The sequence below is a fragment of the Sus scrofa genome, chromosome X, assembly GCF_054392235.1.
Source record: "Sus scrofa isolate SSC_HxYL_T2T_F1_AM1 chromosome X, Sscrofa_HxYL_maternal_Yorkshire_Landrace_v2.0, whole genome shotgun sequence".
NCBI lineage: Eukaryota > Metazoa > Chordata > Mammalia > Artiodactyla > Suidae > Sus > Sus scrofa.
This window is the reverse complement of record NC_139401.1, coordinates 19,886,597-19,904,800: the sequence shown is the minus strand read 5'-3', so window position 1 is coordinate 19,904,800 and position 18,204 is coordinate 19,886,597. Positions and strand designations below refer to the sequence as shown.

The window sequence follows — 18,204 nt, the reverse complement described above, 5'->3', positions numbered from 1 at the left end:
TTCACTTGACTGTCTGCCTCAGCCTCCAGTTTCTGTATGCTCATTGAACTTGTTCCATTTCATTTTTTTTTTTTTTTTTTTTTTTTTTGCCTCGGCATGCCCCATTCCTGCTGGCCACCCAGTTCTTTCAGACCGCATTGCCCACCAGCCTCACTTTACAGCACAAAGAAACCAGATATCAAACCTTCACCTTAGGACATCACAAGTATTTCCTAGAAAGAGCCACAACCTGCTATGGGTCTCCAGTCTTTAGAGTCTAGGCTTTTATATCATCAGTTACACTTAGGGTCCCAGGCAGATAATGGCCTCACCTTCCTCTTGCCTTTCACTGCCAACTGAGTGCTTTAGAAATCCTACACCCTAGATTTTTTAAAAACCAGTGTCTCTTACTCTTTATCTTGGGCCTGCCATTCTGGATGCTACTTCATATATGTTTGTGTTGTAGCTGCTCTCAGATGAGCTTTTGTTGCCTGGTTACTGTCAGTGCCTATAAGCAAGCCATAGCCAGGCTCTGTATAGATTTGTATTTGAACAAGGCCCACCTATATGACCATGGCATGAAATCGGGTACTCTGCTTTTAACAGTTGGGCTCCACTCTCCTAACCTTTAGAGAAAGGAGTGAGGCATTGCAGCAGCTCTGGTTCCGCCGAGGTCTGAGCTAAGGTACTTAAGGCTTACTTCCTTTAGAGCTGTCCCAGTAGTATTGTGCTACTCTGGAACCCCATTCCATATGTACAGACTATTTAGACCTATTACTCCATTCTACCTTGGCTTTCATGCCCTAAAGAAAAGAGGTGAGGGCCTGGAGTCTGTGGTATCTTCCAATGTCGCTTTACCCCAAGCTTTAGCATTGTGGGGAAACTTTGAAAGTCCTGCCCTGGAGAGAAACCTTAGTCTGGGCAGCATCTGTCCGCTGCTTTGGTTTTTTTTGCCCTATTAGGGAGTTATTGTTTTCAGTATTAGACTACCAGCTAGATTAATAAGGACACATGGTTAATTAATCCAGGTGTCCTAGAACTTCTTGAACCTGAAATTAGATATGAACCTGTGTGTTTTCACATGCCTCCTAGTTGCCAGAAAAGTTTAGATTGATCTTGTCTGGACTTTCCACTCCCCGACCGTATTGAAATGTCCGAGCTAATCATTCATGGCTTAAAGTTCTTGTGATGTGCATCTGTTGTGCAATTTGATTACTGCGGCATCAGACATGTGCTGTTGTCTCCAACACCGAAGAGCCTCAGGGAGGGGTGGGGGGCATCCTAGGTGTGTTCCTAATGTAACCCCTTGTCTGCTTGCCAGAACAATCGTGGCTTCAGTAACACTGCATTAGCTCCCCAGCTGCCTTACAAGGTAGTAAGATCCCCAAGCAGTATTAGGAAAGTACGGAGTTAAAATGCTTCCTCCTCGTTCTTCAGGCACTTGTCATATTAATCCCATTTGGGCAGCCAAATTCCATTTTCTTTATTGCCTTTCTCTTGGATTCTGTGCTTGAGCTGGAAGATGATGGGGTGGGAGACATGTCTATTATCCATTCTCATTCATAAGTGCTCCTGGGAGATAGATATTCTCTGCTCATCATAGGAAGTTTTCAGAAACTCTTGAGTGTCTGACCATGTACCAGACTAGGACAAAAAAAAAAAAAAACCTATTCAGAATTCATGAAGCCCCCTCTAGGAATATTGCTTCTGAAAAACTGTTAGCCATTGTGCATTTGGTCAGGAAAACATGGAGTTCCTCGGCATCCTAAATTCTGCAGCAGTCCCCAGGTGCCTGGCAGCTAGAGGCCTACCAGAGCTCTTCCCGTGGATAGAAAGGGGAAGAAGAGAGCATAAAGACACTGCAGAAAGGAAGTTGGAGACCAGGATTCATGGTTTTTTGGGTTGAAAAAACCTTGAAAGTTGTAAGGTACAAAGGTAGAACAGGAACCAAGATCAGGTAAATCAACAAGAACCTGCTCTCCACCTGCTGTGTCCCTCAGCTGAAGGATGCCAGCACGCAAAAGAAGTAATTGTGATGGTTGCACAACTCTGTGAATATGTTAAAAACCACTGAGTTGTACACTTTAAATGGGTAGACTGCGTGGTATGTGAACTACATAAGTAAAAATGTTAAAAATAAAATCACACTTGCTCTCTTCCCCAGACCACTGATTTCTCCTCAGGGTCCTTACTCTCACCGCTAGCAAGCTGAGCTGGAAGCTTGTCGTCCTAATCCTCCCACTTCTCCTTCTGGCTGCAGTTGTCCTAGGTCTGATTTCTACTATTCATCACCCCGTTCAATTCATTCATTTTAATGGCTGCATGTCATTCTACTCTGTGGATGTCTTATTCATTTCGGTGCTCTTCAGACTTCTTGTGCTTACTTACATACACTCAATTTTTGATAAAAACTTCTACCTCCTTGTACATTTTTAGGTTGGCTCTAATATTTTTTCTCCTAAGTTTAACTTGTAAAGGATAGAATTTCTGGCATATTATAAGTAGAGTCTTAAATAAAACTGTTACATCATTCTTTTAAATCTCTTCAGTAAACCTGCACACCACAGGAATTTGATAACTGACATCATCCATTTTTAAAAATATGCAAACAAGTTCTTTTAACAGAAATTTTACATCATTTCTTTTTTTTGCCTTAAATTTGGATTCCATTCCATTTGCCCCATAGTCTTTTATCTTTGAAAGTCTTTTATTGCTCATCAAATCAAATTTGGCACCAAATATTAATAGATTTCTGTGACTATTAGGTGTTAAGTATTTCCTTTGGATTGAATTAACATTACAGTTGATCAGCATAGCATAAATATGTTATAGATTTTGATAAGTATAGATTAGACAAGTTTTATCAGAAATGCATTTCTTTTTTCAATTAGTTTGTGTATTCATAAATATTACTTATTACTAGCAGAATAATAGTGTTCAAGTATCTATTCTAATTTATTTTTTCTTTTTATAGATGTGAGGCCTGAGAAAACTTGTTTATTTGACATGTATAGATGGGAATGAAAGGACTTATAGCAATGCCACTTTGTTTTTTGGACTCACTCTCAATTATAGGCCAAAAAAAAAAAAATCGCATAGTGATCTATCATCAGAAAGCATCTTGAGGAAGTTCCCTTGTGGCACAGTGGGTTAAGGACCAGGCATTGCCGCAGCTGTGGCATAGGCTGCATTAGCAGCACAGGTTTGACCCCTAGCCTGGGAACTTCCACATGCCATAGGTACACCCACCTAAAAAAGTGTCATGAATGTTCTTTTACTGATAGCTTGATTTTGTCCTGCTACAATTAAACAAAAGCAAAGAAGTAGATAGCATCTGACTTGCAGAAGTATGCTCTTTGTTACCAGCCATTAGGGTTGGTTCCCTTTCTTGGCATCATCACCAGTATTTGCAATTGCTCCTTTTTGGGGGGAGAAGTCCCCAGGTAATGCAGAGTATTAAGAGTCGTGATCAGAAGGTATATCTTTCTGGAATAAAGTGGGAGGTAGGGAACTAGCCTTACCTGATTAACAGGCATGTTAATTTGGAAAGCAAAGATTGTGAGAATTGGAAGATCTGGAAATTAATTTCCTCCAAACCATACCCACATACTCATTGGAAAGTCTTCATATTCCCCCAGGGGTATATGTTGGATGATTGCTGACTTATTAACCAAGCCTCTGTTGATGATTTTGGAATAGTTTACAGGTTTTCATTTTTTATGTAACACCACTAGGCACACTGACATTTTGGTACTTTGCCATAGCTCCCTTTTTACCCGTTTCCATTCTCACCAGAAGTCTTTTACCTACACCCTAGCCAGCACTCCACATTATCAGTCTTTTGTCTCTAGTCAGTCAAATAGCAGAAAATAGTTCTCATTTATCTTTCTTTGACTGTTAATGATGTGTTTTTAAAAATATGTTATTGACTATTTGTATTTCTTCCCTCATTGTCCTCATTTCTATCCCCTGCCAGGATGGTACTTTTTCTTATCAATTTTAAGAGCTCTTGATTTACTGAGGGTATTAACCTATCATACATTTTGCTGCTATTTATTTTATGTTTGTCAGCTGTTTTTGGCGGCTTTCACGTTATAGAACTTACAAACATTCATGGATCCGTCAAGTTTATTTATATGGCTTTTAGATTCCATATCATGTTTATGCTTATAAACATTGCTTACTATGTTTCCTTTAAGTGGTTATATGGTGAATTTTGTTCCTTTTAGAATTTGTTTTTGATACCATACGAGGTTGGGATCTAGTTTTTTCCCATTGTAGAGTCAGTTTTTCTAACACTGCTTATTGAATAATTTGTCCTTTTCCCACTGATTGAAAATGCCCCCTTAACTGTATGCTACATTCTTAGGTATTCCTGGTCTGTTTTGGGACTCTTTGGAGCCTCCTCCTTGCACCCTTGCCTCCTGTGATTTGCTTCTTCCATCCCTTCACTAGTAACACAGTTATTTTCCAGGAACAGAGTCTGAGCCCTTTCACTTTTTTTTTTTTTTGCAAATACCTTCCCAGGATTGTGGTGCCTATTTTAAAAAAGAGAGACCAGGGGAGTTCCTGTTGTGACTCTGGGTTACAAACCCGACTAGTATCCATGAGGATTCAGGTTCAGTCCCTGGCCATGCTCAGTGGGTTAAGATCTGGTATTGCTGTGAGCTGTGGCGTAGGTCCCAGATGCAGCTCGGATCTGGCGTTGCTGTGGCTGTGGTGTAGGCTTGCAGCTATAGCTCCAATTCGACCCCTAGCCTGGGAACTTCCATATGCCACAGGTGTGGCCCTAAAAAGCCAAAAAAAGAGAGAGAGAGAGAACAGACTTGTCAGCCAGGTCCAGCCCTAAGCTACCTTTCTAACCACATTTTTCCATATGTCCTCTGCTTTTTGAAGCATAATGTATGTTTTCATGTATTTCTTTCTTTTTTTTCCCACTGTACAGCAAGGGGGTCAGGTTATCCTTACATGTATACATTACAATTACATTTTTTCCCCCACCCTTTCTTCTGTTGCAACATGAGTATCTAGACATAGTTCTCAATGCTATTCAGCAGGATCTCCTTGTAAATCTATTCTAAGTTGTGTCTGACAAACCCAAGCTCCCGATCCCTCCCACTCCCTCCCCCTCCCATCAGGCAGCCACAAGTCTCTTCTCCAAGTCCATGATTTTCTTTTCTGAGGAGATGTTCATTTGTGCTGGATATTAGATTCCGGTTATAAGTGATATCATATGGTATTTGTCTTTGTCTTTCTGGCTCATTTCACTCAGTATGAGATTCTCTAGTTCCATCCATGTTGCTGCAAATGGCATTATGTCATTCTTTTTTATGGCTGAGTAGTATTCCATTGTGTATATATACCACATCTTCTGAATCCAATCATCTGTCGATGGACATTTAGGTTGTTTCCATGTTTTCATGTATTTCTATTTGTTCCTCCTATTTATCTTGGCTAGAAATGGCCTCCTGATCCCCATTCATTTCTTATTAAATGCTACTTTCCTTTTAAGATCCACTGTAAAGCCTTATCAAAGTCTCCTCTGTGGCTATTGTTTCATTTGGTGTCTAACTTTTACTATTTACCTTCCTATTTCCCCAAATAGATGATTACCTCCTTGAGGATAGAGGCTACCTCATTAGTCTTCATGTCTTTCCCTATTGCCTTTCATATAGTCCGTCTTTTAAAGTGCTTGTTGAATGGAATCTAATGACACACACACACACACACACACACACACACACACATCCATAGCTCTAAAAAGTTAGTGAATAGCAGCAACTGTGTCGGGGTCCCCAAGACCACCCCCCAGGTTGGGTGATTTCCTAGGAGGACTCAGCAGAGTCAGCACGTGGTGGCGTTCATGGCTGTGATGTGTTACAGCCGCAGGCTGCACAGCACAATCAGCAAAGGGAATTGGCGCACAAAGTCCAGAGGACACCAGGTGCAAGTTTCCAAGAGTTCTCTCCCAGTGGAGTCACACAGGATGTGCCCGAGTCCCCCAGCAACGAGCTGTGACCACGCACGTGAAATGTTGCCACCCAGGGAAGCTTGCGAGAGACTCAGTACCCAGTGCAGATACTTCATTCCAGATGCTGAGCAAGAAAGCAGGGGTTTAGCATAGACTTTAGACGCTCATCAGTGGTGGGAGCCCTCCTGAGATCTAAGTTCTTAGATGCCAGCCAAGGGCCAACCTTATAAGCTGACCTTTCAAAGGATAGCAGTAGGTATACTCTGTTAACTACTTTCTGCACAACCATATTTTTGAATAGCTTAATTTCAGATGGTAAATGCCTGAAGAGAAGAGGAAAGGATCTGTATGTTAGAAATGGTCAGGGAATGTACTTTGATTTCTCCTCTCTTCACAGAGGAGGTAGGTTTTAAGCTGAGTCATGGAGAAGAGCAGGACTCGAAGGGGCTACAGTCAAAGATCCATGTTTGGCAGTAGAATGTGGACTTGGGTAGAGATAGTGTATGCAAATCGCAGAGGACTTCGACATTCGGGTAGACCATGGAGGATGTGATGTGGTAGCAATAGGATATCTTCCTAGGGTTAGAAGAAGAAAGTGGTGTTCGAGGGCGATCGCTGGGTAGGCAGTGGGTAGGCAGTGGGAGAAGGTAAGGTTCAGGAAGACCAACAAGGAAAAGGAAACACTTGCATTGATCCAAGTGTCACATTATGAAATCCTAGATGAGAGTGCCACTCATAGGTCTAGTTCAGCATTCTGCTTAAAATAGGTTTTCACATAATTGGAAGAATGCAGGGATCAACCCGAGAGATGGTGTAGAAGAAGCTGTGTCAAGTGTGAATGTAATTCAGAATAATTCCACATTTTAATAAACAAGATATTTCAGTTGAAAACATTTTTTGGAATCATTATCGTTTCCTTTTAAAGTTGTTAGTAGGCAACAGATATTTTATTTGAAGATAGATCGATATAATTTTAATATTATATAATGAGTAAAGAAATAGGATACCATGAAGTCTGCTTCTCTTTAAAGGAATGATGCTGGCAAAAATATATCTGCATGTATTTTGAATATTTCATTAACCAAAATAGAAGAATTTTCTTTCAGTACTGTTTTTGTTTGAAATTAAACGTTTCCATACTAATATAAATGCCAAAAATAAATCAACTTTTAAATTTCTTTCAGTTTTAATAATGTAAGATCCTAGTAAAAGGTAAGGATATATGTATTAATAAGTTTTTTTAATGTTCCAGAAAAACATGCCATTCTACCATTTTTGCTCTTTTATTAGTTGCATGGTCTTATGTGCAGTTTGTTGTTGGTAATTTGATATTTTGCGTAGTATCACAGTATAGAATTCACATCCGTTATCCTTTAATCATAGTCTTATATTGTTATTGTTAATTCCTTTTCCTGTGTTTATTGAAGCCATACTTTTTTTTACATTATAGGTAACCACCCAAAAGCAAGAAAGCTTCCCCCCGTCCCCAGTAGCTTTCTCTGCTGTTATCAGTCAGGCTAGAAGAGTCCATACAGTTTTGGAATTAGATACCATATGATAACAAAAGATAAAATACCTGTTTGAGGTTTCGCGTGTGTCACATCAGGCTCTGTACTTGAGGGACTAAGGTTTAAGAGTCTTGACTCTTGTCAGAGATGTCCCCAGTGAAACTCACCCCAATAACAGAAGGCTGTCTTCATTAACTTACTAATACCAGCCAATTGAGTGCCATATATTTTCTTTGTCCTACTGAGTTATCATTTGATATCCACTTCGATGTGTTCTCTTGTTACCTTGTGTCTTTGGGAGTTCATATAGCTTTGTGGGGATCTTGAGTTCAAGTAGTAATACAGTAATTAAAATATTTTGAAAATTGCAGTGTGAACAAAACTCTAGCTCAGATGTTATAACTGACACTTCTTTTGAAGTCTGCATTTTTTTTGTTTTCTCTCAATAGGAATATACAAACATTGCCCCAGCAATCTAATCTGGAATTGTTACAAATGGAAACGACACTAAAGGACGATATTTGGGAGCATCTCTTTTTGTCAAGAGTTAGAATTGGCACTAAAGTACTAATACTGTAACTTTCTTGATAAAATAACTTTATTTTTCCGTAGTGGAATGCTGCAACTTTTTTACACTTAACAGTTGCTTTTAAATTACAGTATTCGATGTAAAAGTTGTATTAACTACAGCTTCTTTTGCAAAAAAGTCTCAAAAGGGCATTATTTGTTGATGCATTTTTCTCTGAGCATGGTTTCATAGAGAACTGAGTTATATCCAGACGTTTCTATGTTGAAAGTTTTGCTTATGTAATAAAAACAAAAACAAAAGTACCTGAATTGTATAGTGTCTGTACATCAAAGAACTTTTAAACAGTGGCCTTACAGTAGCAGTTTTTCTACAAGATTTTTCTTTTTCTGATGACATTTTGGCTTACAACTTCAAGTTTTCTTAAGCTTCTGAAGATCAAGGTCTATATAATTCATACATTTCATATTATGACATAAGAAGGCAAGAGAAAAGGTGCTTCAAATTTTCCATCAGGTAGTTATGCGTGCACTGAATTTTTAGTAATTGGTTCATTCAGTTTTTTTTCACAGTAATTTGCTCCTTTCCAATTTCAAAATGCTATTGTGGAAAATACATAAAGATTTTATAATCTATATTCCATCTTTTTTTCCCTCAGGGCAAGCTTGTGCATATCATATTTTTAAAGGCTTTTAAAAAAATTGACAGACAAAATCTCATCTTTGGAAATTGTACTTTGCTACTACAGCACTACACATTTTGCAAGCACATATTATTAAGTGTTTATTTTTAGTTCAGTTGTATTGAGTACCTACTATGTATAAGAACATTGATGGGATTTTAAGTGATATTTTAGGTCTCAGTACCTATTTCTTTATGTTTTCTGTGTTCTGCTTAATAGTATGCATACATTTCCAATTAAATTTTTGTGATATGTTTAATTGTAATGAAATAAAATATTGTTGCTCCTTCTGCTTGAAGCAGTTACCTGCCAGTTTGTGAGAATGTTATTTTAATTTTGTGTGAGAATTACAGCCCTGGGTAGGACCTGCTGATGTTTAAAACACCATTCGGTACTTATAAAGACAGAACTTTCTACTCAGAATCTGGTAAGAACTTAATTTTTCATGAATTGATTATGAAAAATCTTACTGCAAACGTTTAATTTTTTTTTCTTTTTAGGGCCATACCAGGGGCATATGGAAGTTCCCAGGCTAGAGGTCGAATTGGAGCTACAGCTGCCAGCCACAGCCACAGCCACGCCAAATCTGAGCCCCGTCTGCAACCTACACCACAGCTCATGGCAACACCGGATCCTTAACCCACTGAGCAAGGCCAGGGTTGAACCTGCATCCTCATGGATACTAGCTGGATTTGTTTCCACTACGCCACAATGGGAACTCCCAAATATTTAATATTTTTTTAATACCGTTAAAAGACAGAGTAGCCATTTCCCTAGTGGGTCAGCAGTAAAGGGAAGCAAGAGCACTTGATGCATTAAAATCAGATAATAAATGTAGATAGGTGGCCTCTCTTATGTTGTGTACTGTCTTTATAGGTCAAGTTTTCCAAGCATATTTAACATCCCACTTAGGGTAAGAAAAAATGCATGCACACAGTAGTATGACAACTTTATACTGTGTTAGGTACTCATAATATCTACTTTAAATATTTAAAAATTTATTTCATGTATTCCCATATTCTGAGGGGCAGTTATAAGCCTTGAATCATTAGGCTAACACATTTATTGCACAGATTCTGCACTAAAATTATGGGAATGAACAAGAGAGCAAGAAACATGGAGTCTGCCTTTATGGTATGAACAGTCTGATAGGGAAAACGAACATTAAACATAGACATGTAATTATAAACAGTGTTGATTCTCTAGCTCTTTATTTATTGTAGTACTTAAGGGTAAAATGGTTGATTCAATATTAATCATTCCACAACTGGTTTTCAGTTTAGGCATATTTGAATATACTTTGGCACTGTCTCAAAATGCAAAGCATGTTATTTGCAAAACACCTATTCGTAGCATGAATGTATTTAGAAAATATTGAGTGCATGAGCTGAAGGCTAGAAAGAAAGGCTTGCTTTATAATTTAGAATATAAAATAAGGGCAGAGATGTCTGTCTTATTCACCATAGCATCCCCAGTTGTCAGCATCCTACTTGACACAGTAGGAACTCATTAATATTAGTTGCATAAATGAGTAACAAATAGACTATATCTTTTAGGAACTAAATACCTAGTTTTCTTTTTTTTCTTTTTAGGGCTATTCCTGCGGCATATGGAAGTTCTCAGGCTAGGGTTTGAATCAGAGCTGTAGCTGCTGACCTACACCACAGCCACAACAACAGCAGATCTGTGACGTACACTGCAACTTGAGAATGCTGGATCCTTAACCCACCAAGTGAGGCCAGGGACTGAACCCACATCCTCAAGGATATCCGTCAGGTTCTTAACCTCCTGAGCTACAACGGGAACCCCTAAATATCTAATTTTCACGTGGAGGTTAAATAAAAGGTTATCCACAGCACTTTTTATTGACTGGAAAGAATTTGAATTCTGTAATGCATAAGACTTTAGAAGAGAAGTCACATACCATTGCCTTGTCCCTTTCCTCCGTGTGGTAGGCCCTTCTCAGCCACTGGAAGACAAAGACACCAAGACACAGTTCCTGCTCTGAGACATCTCACAGCTGTTGGGAAAGAGATTCACAAAAACAACTGCAATGTAGAGCGTGAAGTGCTATACCGGACATAATACTAAAGGTTGAAAGAAAAATTGGCATTCCTGATGGAGCTTTCCCGATCACGTTTCCTTTTTATTGGTTTCACAAACCTCAGAAGGCAATCTCTTGGTGGTTTTCGCTGGTTTTAAAATTTGATGGGTTGAGAGAGAATGGGTAAAGTATATGGGATCTCTTTGGATTATTTCTTGTTCTTTTTCTTCTCTTTTCTTTTTTTTTTTACGCAACTGCACCTGTGGCATATGGTTCCCAGGCTAGCGGTCAAATCAGAGCTGCATCTTAGGCCTGTGCCACAGCTACAGCAACACCAGATCCAAGCCACATCAGTGAGCTACACTGCAGCTTGCAGCAGTGCTGGAGCCTTAACCCACTGAGAGAGGCCAGGAATCAAACCTGCATCCTCACAGAGGCAACATCAGGTCTTAATCTGCTGAGCCACAACAGGAACTCCTGAATTATTTCTTTTAGCTGCATGTAAACCTTCAACTACCTCAATATAAATTTCAGTTTAAAAAAATCAACCATAATCTTATTACAGGAAATATTGCTATAAATATTTTGGAGGATACTTTTTTTTTTTGATTGGAAGAAACTACTATAATTACATTGTAATTTATGTAGATACATAATATGGACCATATTTTACCCAATAAATCCTACATTTTCCAATAGTTTTTAGAAAAAGGATGGAGATACTTTCAGGTGGAAGCAGAAAAAGGAAAGCCGAAGCAGAAAAAGGAAAGCCGGATCAGAAACTCTTCTTCTCCATTATCTAGCAAACTCAATAACCAGCAGCCACAGCTTCCCCAGCAGCAAACAAACAAGCAGAAAGATGCTAATGCAAAAAGGTATGGCGTGGCTTGCAGCCCTCCCTCCCCGCTAAGTAGCACCAGGTGAAGAAACAAGTAATGGGGGGCCCAGTGTGGACAAAAGGACTGATGAGGTTACCAGGTTATGTGGAGGAGTCAAGGAAAGTCCTTAGGAAGGTGACGGCTTTGATACTGTCTCAAGAGCTCAAGGAAAGGGGAAAGATTCACAAGGAAGAGGCACTCTCCCCGTCGCAGAGCAGCCTGGGGCAGCCAGAGCCCACAGGATAAAGTACACCTTTGGGTCCAGTGAGCACCGGTTCTGGACACTTAATGGGACCCAGAAGAGAGAAGATACCAGGTTTCCCGACAAAGCTCCACTGAAAAGAATGGTAATTAACTCTGAATCCATTAAAATACACAAGATTTTTTAACTGAGGAATCATAGTTGTAGAATAGAATGTAAATGTTGGAAATCTCAACAAAAATTAAAGAGTATGTCAGTCAGTTGGGAGATGATGGGGGTGGGGTGAGGGAAAAATAGGTTGGACACTAAGAACTAACTACCTAATTGTTCATAGCCAGGTGTCCCGTCAGGTTATAGGGTTTAAGAGTGAATTATATAAAAGAGAAGAAAACCGCTAGTGCTCAACTTTAAGTCTTTCATAACTTTAATTCATTGGCTCTCAGAGTATGGTTCCCCAGCCAGTAACATCAGCACCACCTGGAAACTTCTTAGAAAAGCAGACTCTTGGCCCCACCCCAACATACTGAATCAGAAGCTTGGGGCGGGGGAGGGGGGGCAGCAGTCTGTTTTAACAAGCCCTCCAGGGGCTATGCATACACATTCAAGTTTGAGAATCACTAGCTTACATAGAAATAGCATATGATGCTATGTATATGATATATCTAGAATAAGTTGGAAATAATTTTCTTTCTATTCTAAAAACATTTCTCCATTGCTTTGGCCCCTCCTCCTGTATGTGTGAACTGCTTTTCTTTTGTAACCTCTGAGAGATTTAGAATTTTTTCTTTTGTTCTGATATTCTGAAAGTTAGCAAACTACAGGTCTTTGGTATGGGTCCTTCATTTCACTGAGCTCCTGCTGAACTCCTTCCACCTGGAGACTTTAGGGCCTTCCACTCAGTGATAATTTTTGTCCTCCCATCATCTCTCTTTTCTGAAGCTCTGGTCATACCTCCCAATCTTCAGGGCAGCACTTGGCTATATGGGCTCTTTTGTTTCTTTTCTTTTTCAGCTGTGCCCATGGCATAGGAAAATTCCTGTGCCAGGGACTAAAGCTGAGCTGCAGCTGTGACCTACACCACAGGCGTAGCAATGCTGGATCCTTAACCCACTGTACTAGGCTGGGGATCAAACCTGTGCTTCCTCAGAAATAACTCCAGATCCTTAACCTGCTGCACCACAGTGGGAACTCTCAATAGGGTCTTTTTCAATTGTTACTCTTATCATCACCTTTGTTATTATTTTTTTTCCTTGTGTATCTTTCCGAGCCCCCAGCTGTTGGTTTGTTGAATTCAGTTACTTTTCTCTTCCCTTGGCTTCCCCTACATGGCCTTCCCCCTGGACCTCTCTTCTCCATCTTCTCTGTGGCCTTTCACCCCCTGTCTGCCCCTTTGTGCTGGTGATCCTGAGAGCCCTGGCTCTCTTCTCTCCTTCTATATTTCTCTTGGATGATTTAACTTAGATTCATGACCTTTTTTTTCTCTTTTTATTTTATTTTGTTTTTGTCTTTTTGCCATTTCTTGGGCCACACCCGCGGCATATGGAGGTTCCTGGGCTAGGGGTCAAATCGGAGCCATAGCCGCTGGCCTACACCACAGCCACAGCAACGCGGGATCCAAGCCGCATCTACAACCTACACCACAGCTCACAGCAACACCCGTTCCTTAACCCACTGAGCAAGGCCAGGGATCAAACCTGAAACCTCATGGTTCCTAGTCGGATTCGTTAACCACTGTGCCACGACGGGAACTCCTTTTTTTCTCTTTTTAGGGCTGCACCCATGTCCTATGGAGGTTCTAGGCTAGGGGTTGAATCGAGCTGTAACTGCTGGCCTACACCACAGCCACAGCAACACCAGATCCAAGCTGCATCTGCCACCTACACCACAGCTCAGGGCAACCCCAGATCCTTAACCCACTGAGCAAGGCCAGGGATTGAACCTGTGTCCTCATGGATACTAGTCGGATTCGTTTCTACTGAGCTATGTATGATGGGAACTCCCTAGATTCATGACTTTAAATACCATGTGTTCATTAGTGTTTTTATTTTTAAAAAGTTATCTCCACTCCTAACCTCTCTCAAGCTCTACACGCTTACTGCTCTTTAGAAATTTTCACCTGAACATCCTACAATCTCTGACTCATCCTATCTGAAATTGAACTGAACCCCAAAAGTATTCTACTGTTCATGATCTCAGTTAATAGCCCCCTGATTCATAGACTCAGAATCCAGCCAGTCTTCTCAGATTCTACTTTGTCCAATTTTTGGAAAAAACAAATCTTTCCTTGGATGATGGAGCCATTACTTGACCTCACCTTTATCTCATTTGCTCTTTACAGACCCATTGTGGTGTGCAGGTTAGGTGGTGGATAACATTGCCACAACTTTGAGATTACTAGAGGTTAAATAACTTTCCCAAGGTTGTGTAGTTAATGAGTGATGGAATTGGCAGCCAAGCCTTCAGAGTCATCTCTGACCATAAGAATAACAGCTCACAAGTACTAAGCACTTACCTCTATGCCAGGAAATGTCGTAGCTCTCTCCATGCATTAACTCATTTCGTCTTCACAGAAACACTGATGGAGTTACTTTTATTGTCTCCATTATGCAGATGAGGAAGCTGAGGCACAGAGGAAGTGAGTACCTTGCCCAAGCTCGCCAGCTAATATGTTCTAGAGCTGGGATTCAGCCCCAGGCAGAGTTTCTTTCTTAAAGTCAGATTTATTAAGGTATGACTTATATATGGTAAAATTCACCTTTTTAGGGCATACTGTTTTGACAAACCTGTACAGTCATTTAACCACCACCACAGTCAAAATAAGAAATATTTTTATTGGCATCCAGAGTTCCTTTGTGCCCCCATTGTGGGCAATCCCCTTTCCCACCCCAAGCAAACAAGGATGTGTTTTCTATCCTTATAATTCTACCTTTTCCTGAATGCCATATAAATGGAATCATGTAGTATGTGGCCTGTTGTGTCTGACATAGTTCAGTTAACATAATGCTTTTATGATTCTTGCATCTTGTATATATTTCACTAATTCATTTCTTTTCATTGCTACGTGGTATTACATTGCCTGGATGTACCATAGTTTACTTATCCATTCACTGCTTGATGAACATTTGTTCCTGCAACTTTTTGGTACTTAGGAATTAAGTACAGGTCTTTACGTAGGCATGTCTTTTCATTTTAATTGGGTAAATGCCTAGAAGTGAGCTTGTAAAGTCATATGGTAAGTATATGTTTAACTTGGTAAGAAATGACCAAACTGTTTTTCTAAGCTGTATCATTTTGTACTTTCACCAGCAGTGTATGAGAGTTCCAGTGGCTCCACGTCCTTGCCAGCCCCAGTTATTTTGTTTGTGTGTTTTCAGCCATTCTAGTAGGTGTGAAGTGGCATTTTCCTAATGACCAATAATGTTGAGCATCTTTTCACGTGCATATTTGCCTGCACTCTTACCTACTCTGCTAGCCTCCTTCCCAGCAAAGTAGACTAAACCACTTGTCCCTCAAATGTGGTGCATTTTTGTGCCTTTATGCCTGCACACAAGCTCTCGCTATTTCTCTTGTCCCTACTGCCCTTTCCCTGTATCTGCCTGGTCATTTGCTTCAGATGTGACCCTTGAGACTCAGATTGGTAGCTTTCCCAGCCAAGCCTCTTCTGGGCTCCTAGGATACCTAAACCTACTCCCTACTTAGGCCCTTAAAGGCACTAAATAGGGATCACAGCCTATTTCTTTCTTCCCTCCATCTAGCTCTGTGTCTGACATGCTGTAATAGCTAAAAAAAAAACAAAAAACTAGTTGAATGACTAAAGGCCTCCATATAGCCAAAATCTTCTAGTAGCTTCTTGGTACCTACAGAAAAAATTGTCCAGATTCTAGCACCTGGATTATGTCTAGCACTTGGAGACAAAGGCAGGAAAATTGCCTATATACTCAACTTTCTCTCCTAGGAGCTCTCCCAGGAGCCCTGTTTCACAATTTCCTGAAGATGAGGGGTTGAAGCATGAGGGGAACCATCAGTCTCAGGGCATCTGCTTGGTACGAGGTGCTAGGTGGTAAGTCAACTCATTGATCGCCTCACTGGGCTTTCCAGCCTTGGCTTCTTCATTCTCCTCCACAGCCTCTCCCCTCCTCGCCACCAGTCCAAGTTTTGCCTGTTTTTCCAGATAGACATTTCTACCAATATTTTAGTCCACCTTTCACCACAGCAGATTCTTTATATCTCAAGAGCAGGTATCTTGTAACTTCCCTTACACTTGCTAAGCTTGGAGGCTCCCAGCCACAGAGCAGTCCTCAGTAAATATTGTAGGTGTTAAAAAGAGCAATGAAATCTAGGAAAATTCATATTTTTAAAATAGATTAATATTGGGGATGTGAGATAATTAATCATTGTTTCCAAGAAGACACAGTGTAGTTCAATCATTTTTCATCTCTACAGAATTTAGAAACAGGTGACATTATCATATATTTCAACCAGTTGTCCAACTTTTTTATTTGAAAATAATTTCAAACTTGCAAAAGTTGCAAGAATAGTATGAGGACTATCCATACACCGTTTACCCAGATTCACCTAGTAATGTTTTTCCTTTGCTTTATCATTTGTTCTGGGCATGTTTGTGCATGCATACATAGGCACGCAATTTTTTTCTGAATCATTAGAGAGTAGGTTTCATGCACTCATTTACTTCTAAATACTTCAGTGAAGATTTCCTAAGAACAAGGACATTCTCTTAGCTCAGAAAATAGAACATAGGAGTTCCCATCATGGCTCAGCAGTAACGAATCCAACTAGTGTCCATGAGGACTCGGGTTTGATCCCTGGCCTTGCCCAGTGGGTTAAGGATCCAGCGTTGCCGTGAGCTGCAGTGTAGGTCCCAGATGCAGCTTGAATCTGGCGTTGCTGTAGCTGTGGTGTAGGCCGGCAGCAACAGCTCCAATTTGACCTCATATGGAACTTTCATATGCTGCAGGTACGGCCCTATTTGCACCAACATGGATGGAACTAGAGACTCTCATACTAAGTAAGTCAGCAAGAGAAAGACAAATACCATATGATATCACATATCTGGAATCTAATAAATATATGGCACAATGAACCTTTCCGCGGAAAACGAACTCATGGACTTGGAGAACAGATTTGTGGTTGTCAAGAGGGAGGAGAAGGGAGTGAGATGGACTGGGAGTTTGGGGTTAATAGATGCAAACAGTTGCATTTGGCGTGGTTAAGCAATGAGATCCTGTACAGGGAACTATATCTAGTCACTTGTTATGGAACATGATGGAGGATGATGTGAGAAAAAGAATATATATATGTGTGTGTGTGTGTGTGTGTGACTGGGTCACGTTGCTGTACAGTAGAAGTTGAAGAACACTTAATCAACTATAATGGAAAAAATAAAAATAAAGAGAACAACATGGAACATCAGTAAAAAAAAAAAATTTTTTTTTTTTTTTTTTTTTTTTTTTTTGCAGCCACAGCCACGCCAGATTTGAGCCACGTCTGCGACCTACACCGCAGCCTGTGGTAACGCCGGATCCTTCACCCACTGAGCGAGGCCAGGGATCGAACCTGCAACCTCACGGACACTATGTTGGGTTCTTAACCCACTGAGGCACAACAGGAATGCCCCCCAAAATTTTTTAAAACATCAAAAAAAGCTAAAAAAAAGTAACATTGATAGTGGTGGTAATTTTGTAATGTATAAAAATCACTATGTCGTGCACCTGAAATGAACATAATATTGTGAATCACTTAAATATATATATATATTTAAATACATATATGAAAATTTAACATTTATGGAGTATTTTATCTAGTTTTTGGTCCCTCTTCCAAGTGTATTACTTTGCTAATGTTGTTAATGCTGCTGTAACCAGTTACCACAAACTTAGTGGTTTAAAATAACACAAATTTATTGCCTCACAGTTCTGAATTCAGAAGTACAAAATAGGTCTCATTGGGCTATAATTGAAGTGTCAGCGGGGCTCCATTTCCAGCCAGAATAACTAAGTGATGTCGTGTTCCTCCCAGGGTGTCACATACATGTCCATCTCTCTCTCATTGAAGATGTTAATTCTGATCGTCTGGTTAAGGATTTGTCCATTCTTTCCACTATATAATTACTGGGCTTTTTTTTTGGGGAGGTGGGTGGGCCTTGCCTTGCAATAAATAGGCAATCCGAGGAGACATTTTCAGACTTTTAGAGAATGCTGCTCCTCATCAAAATTGCCCCATGCATTTAGTGTTTATTGATGATTCTTGTCCTAAAGCAGTCTTCACAGTTATGGCTGCAAAATAATGATTTTCCAACTCTAGTACTCCTTCCAGCTTACCAGCTGGCATTGGCTTTCTCATGTAAACAAGACTCCTTCCTTTTCTCCTGTTTATTTGTCCATTTATGTATTTATT

The 18,204-nt window shown here is 40.1% G+C and overlaps 1 protein-coding gene and 1 long non-coding RNA gene across 23 annotated transcripts in view; both read left to right on the top strand.

Moving 5' to 3' along the window:
* The window catches only part of BCLAF3 (BCLAF1 and THRAP3 family member 3), a 60,132-nt gene extending 51,154 nt beyond the window's left edge, over nt 1-8,978 (top strand). For 21 of the 22 annotated variants that reach the window (XM_085008703.1, XM_085008696.1, XM_085008707.1 and 18 more), the window contains one exon: nt 7,908-8,978. In XM_085008703.1, coding sequence (XP_084864829.1) covers nt 7,908-7,937 — 30 coding nt within the window. In that variant the 3' untranslated portion in view covers nt 7,938-8,978. The remainder of the gene's footprint in view (nt 1-7,907) is intronic. The other variant, XM_021080783.2, reaches the window with a different exon arrangement.
* A 6,800-nt stretch (nt 8,979-15,778) lies between these two features.
* Nucleotides 15,779-17,584, top strand: LOC146394501 (uncharacterized). Its single transcript, XR_014835807.1, has 3 exons — nt 15,779-15,850; nt 16,766-16,816; nt 17,268-17,584. It is a non-coding gene; the product is annotated as an uncharacterized LOC146394501 (long non-coding RNA).
* The last annotated feature ends 620 nt before the right edge of the window (nt 17,585-18,204 follow it).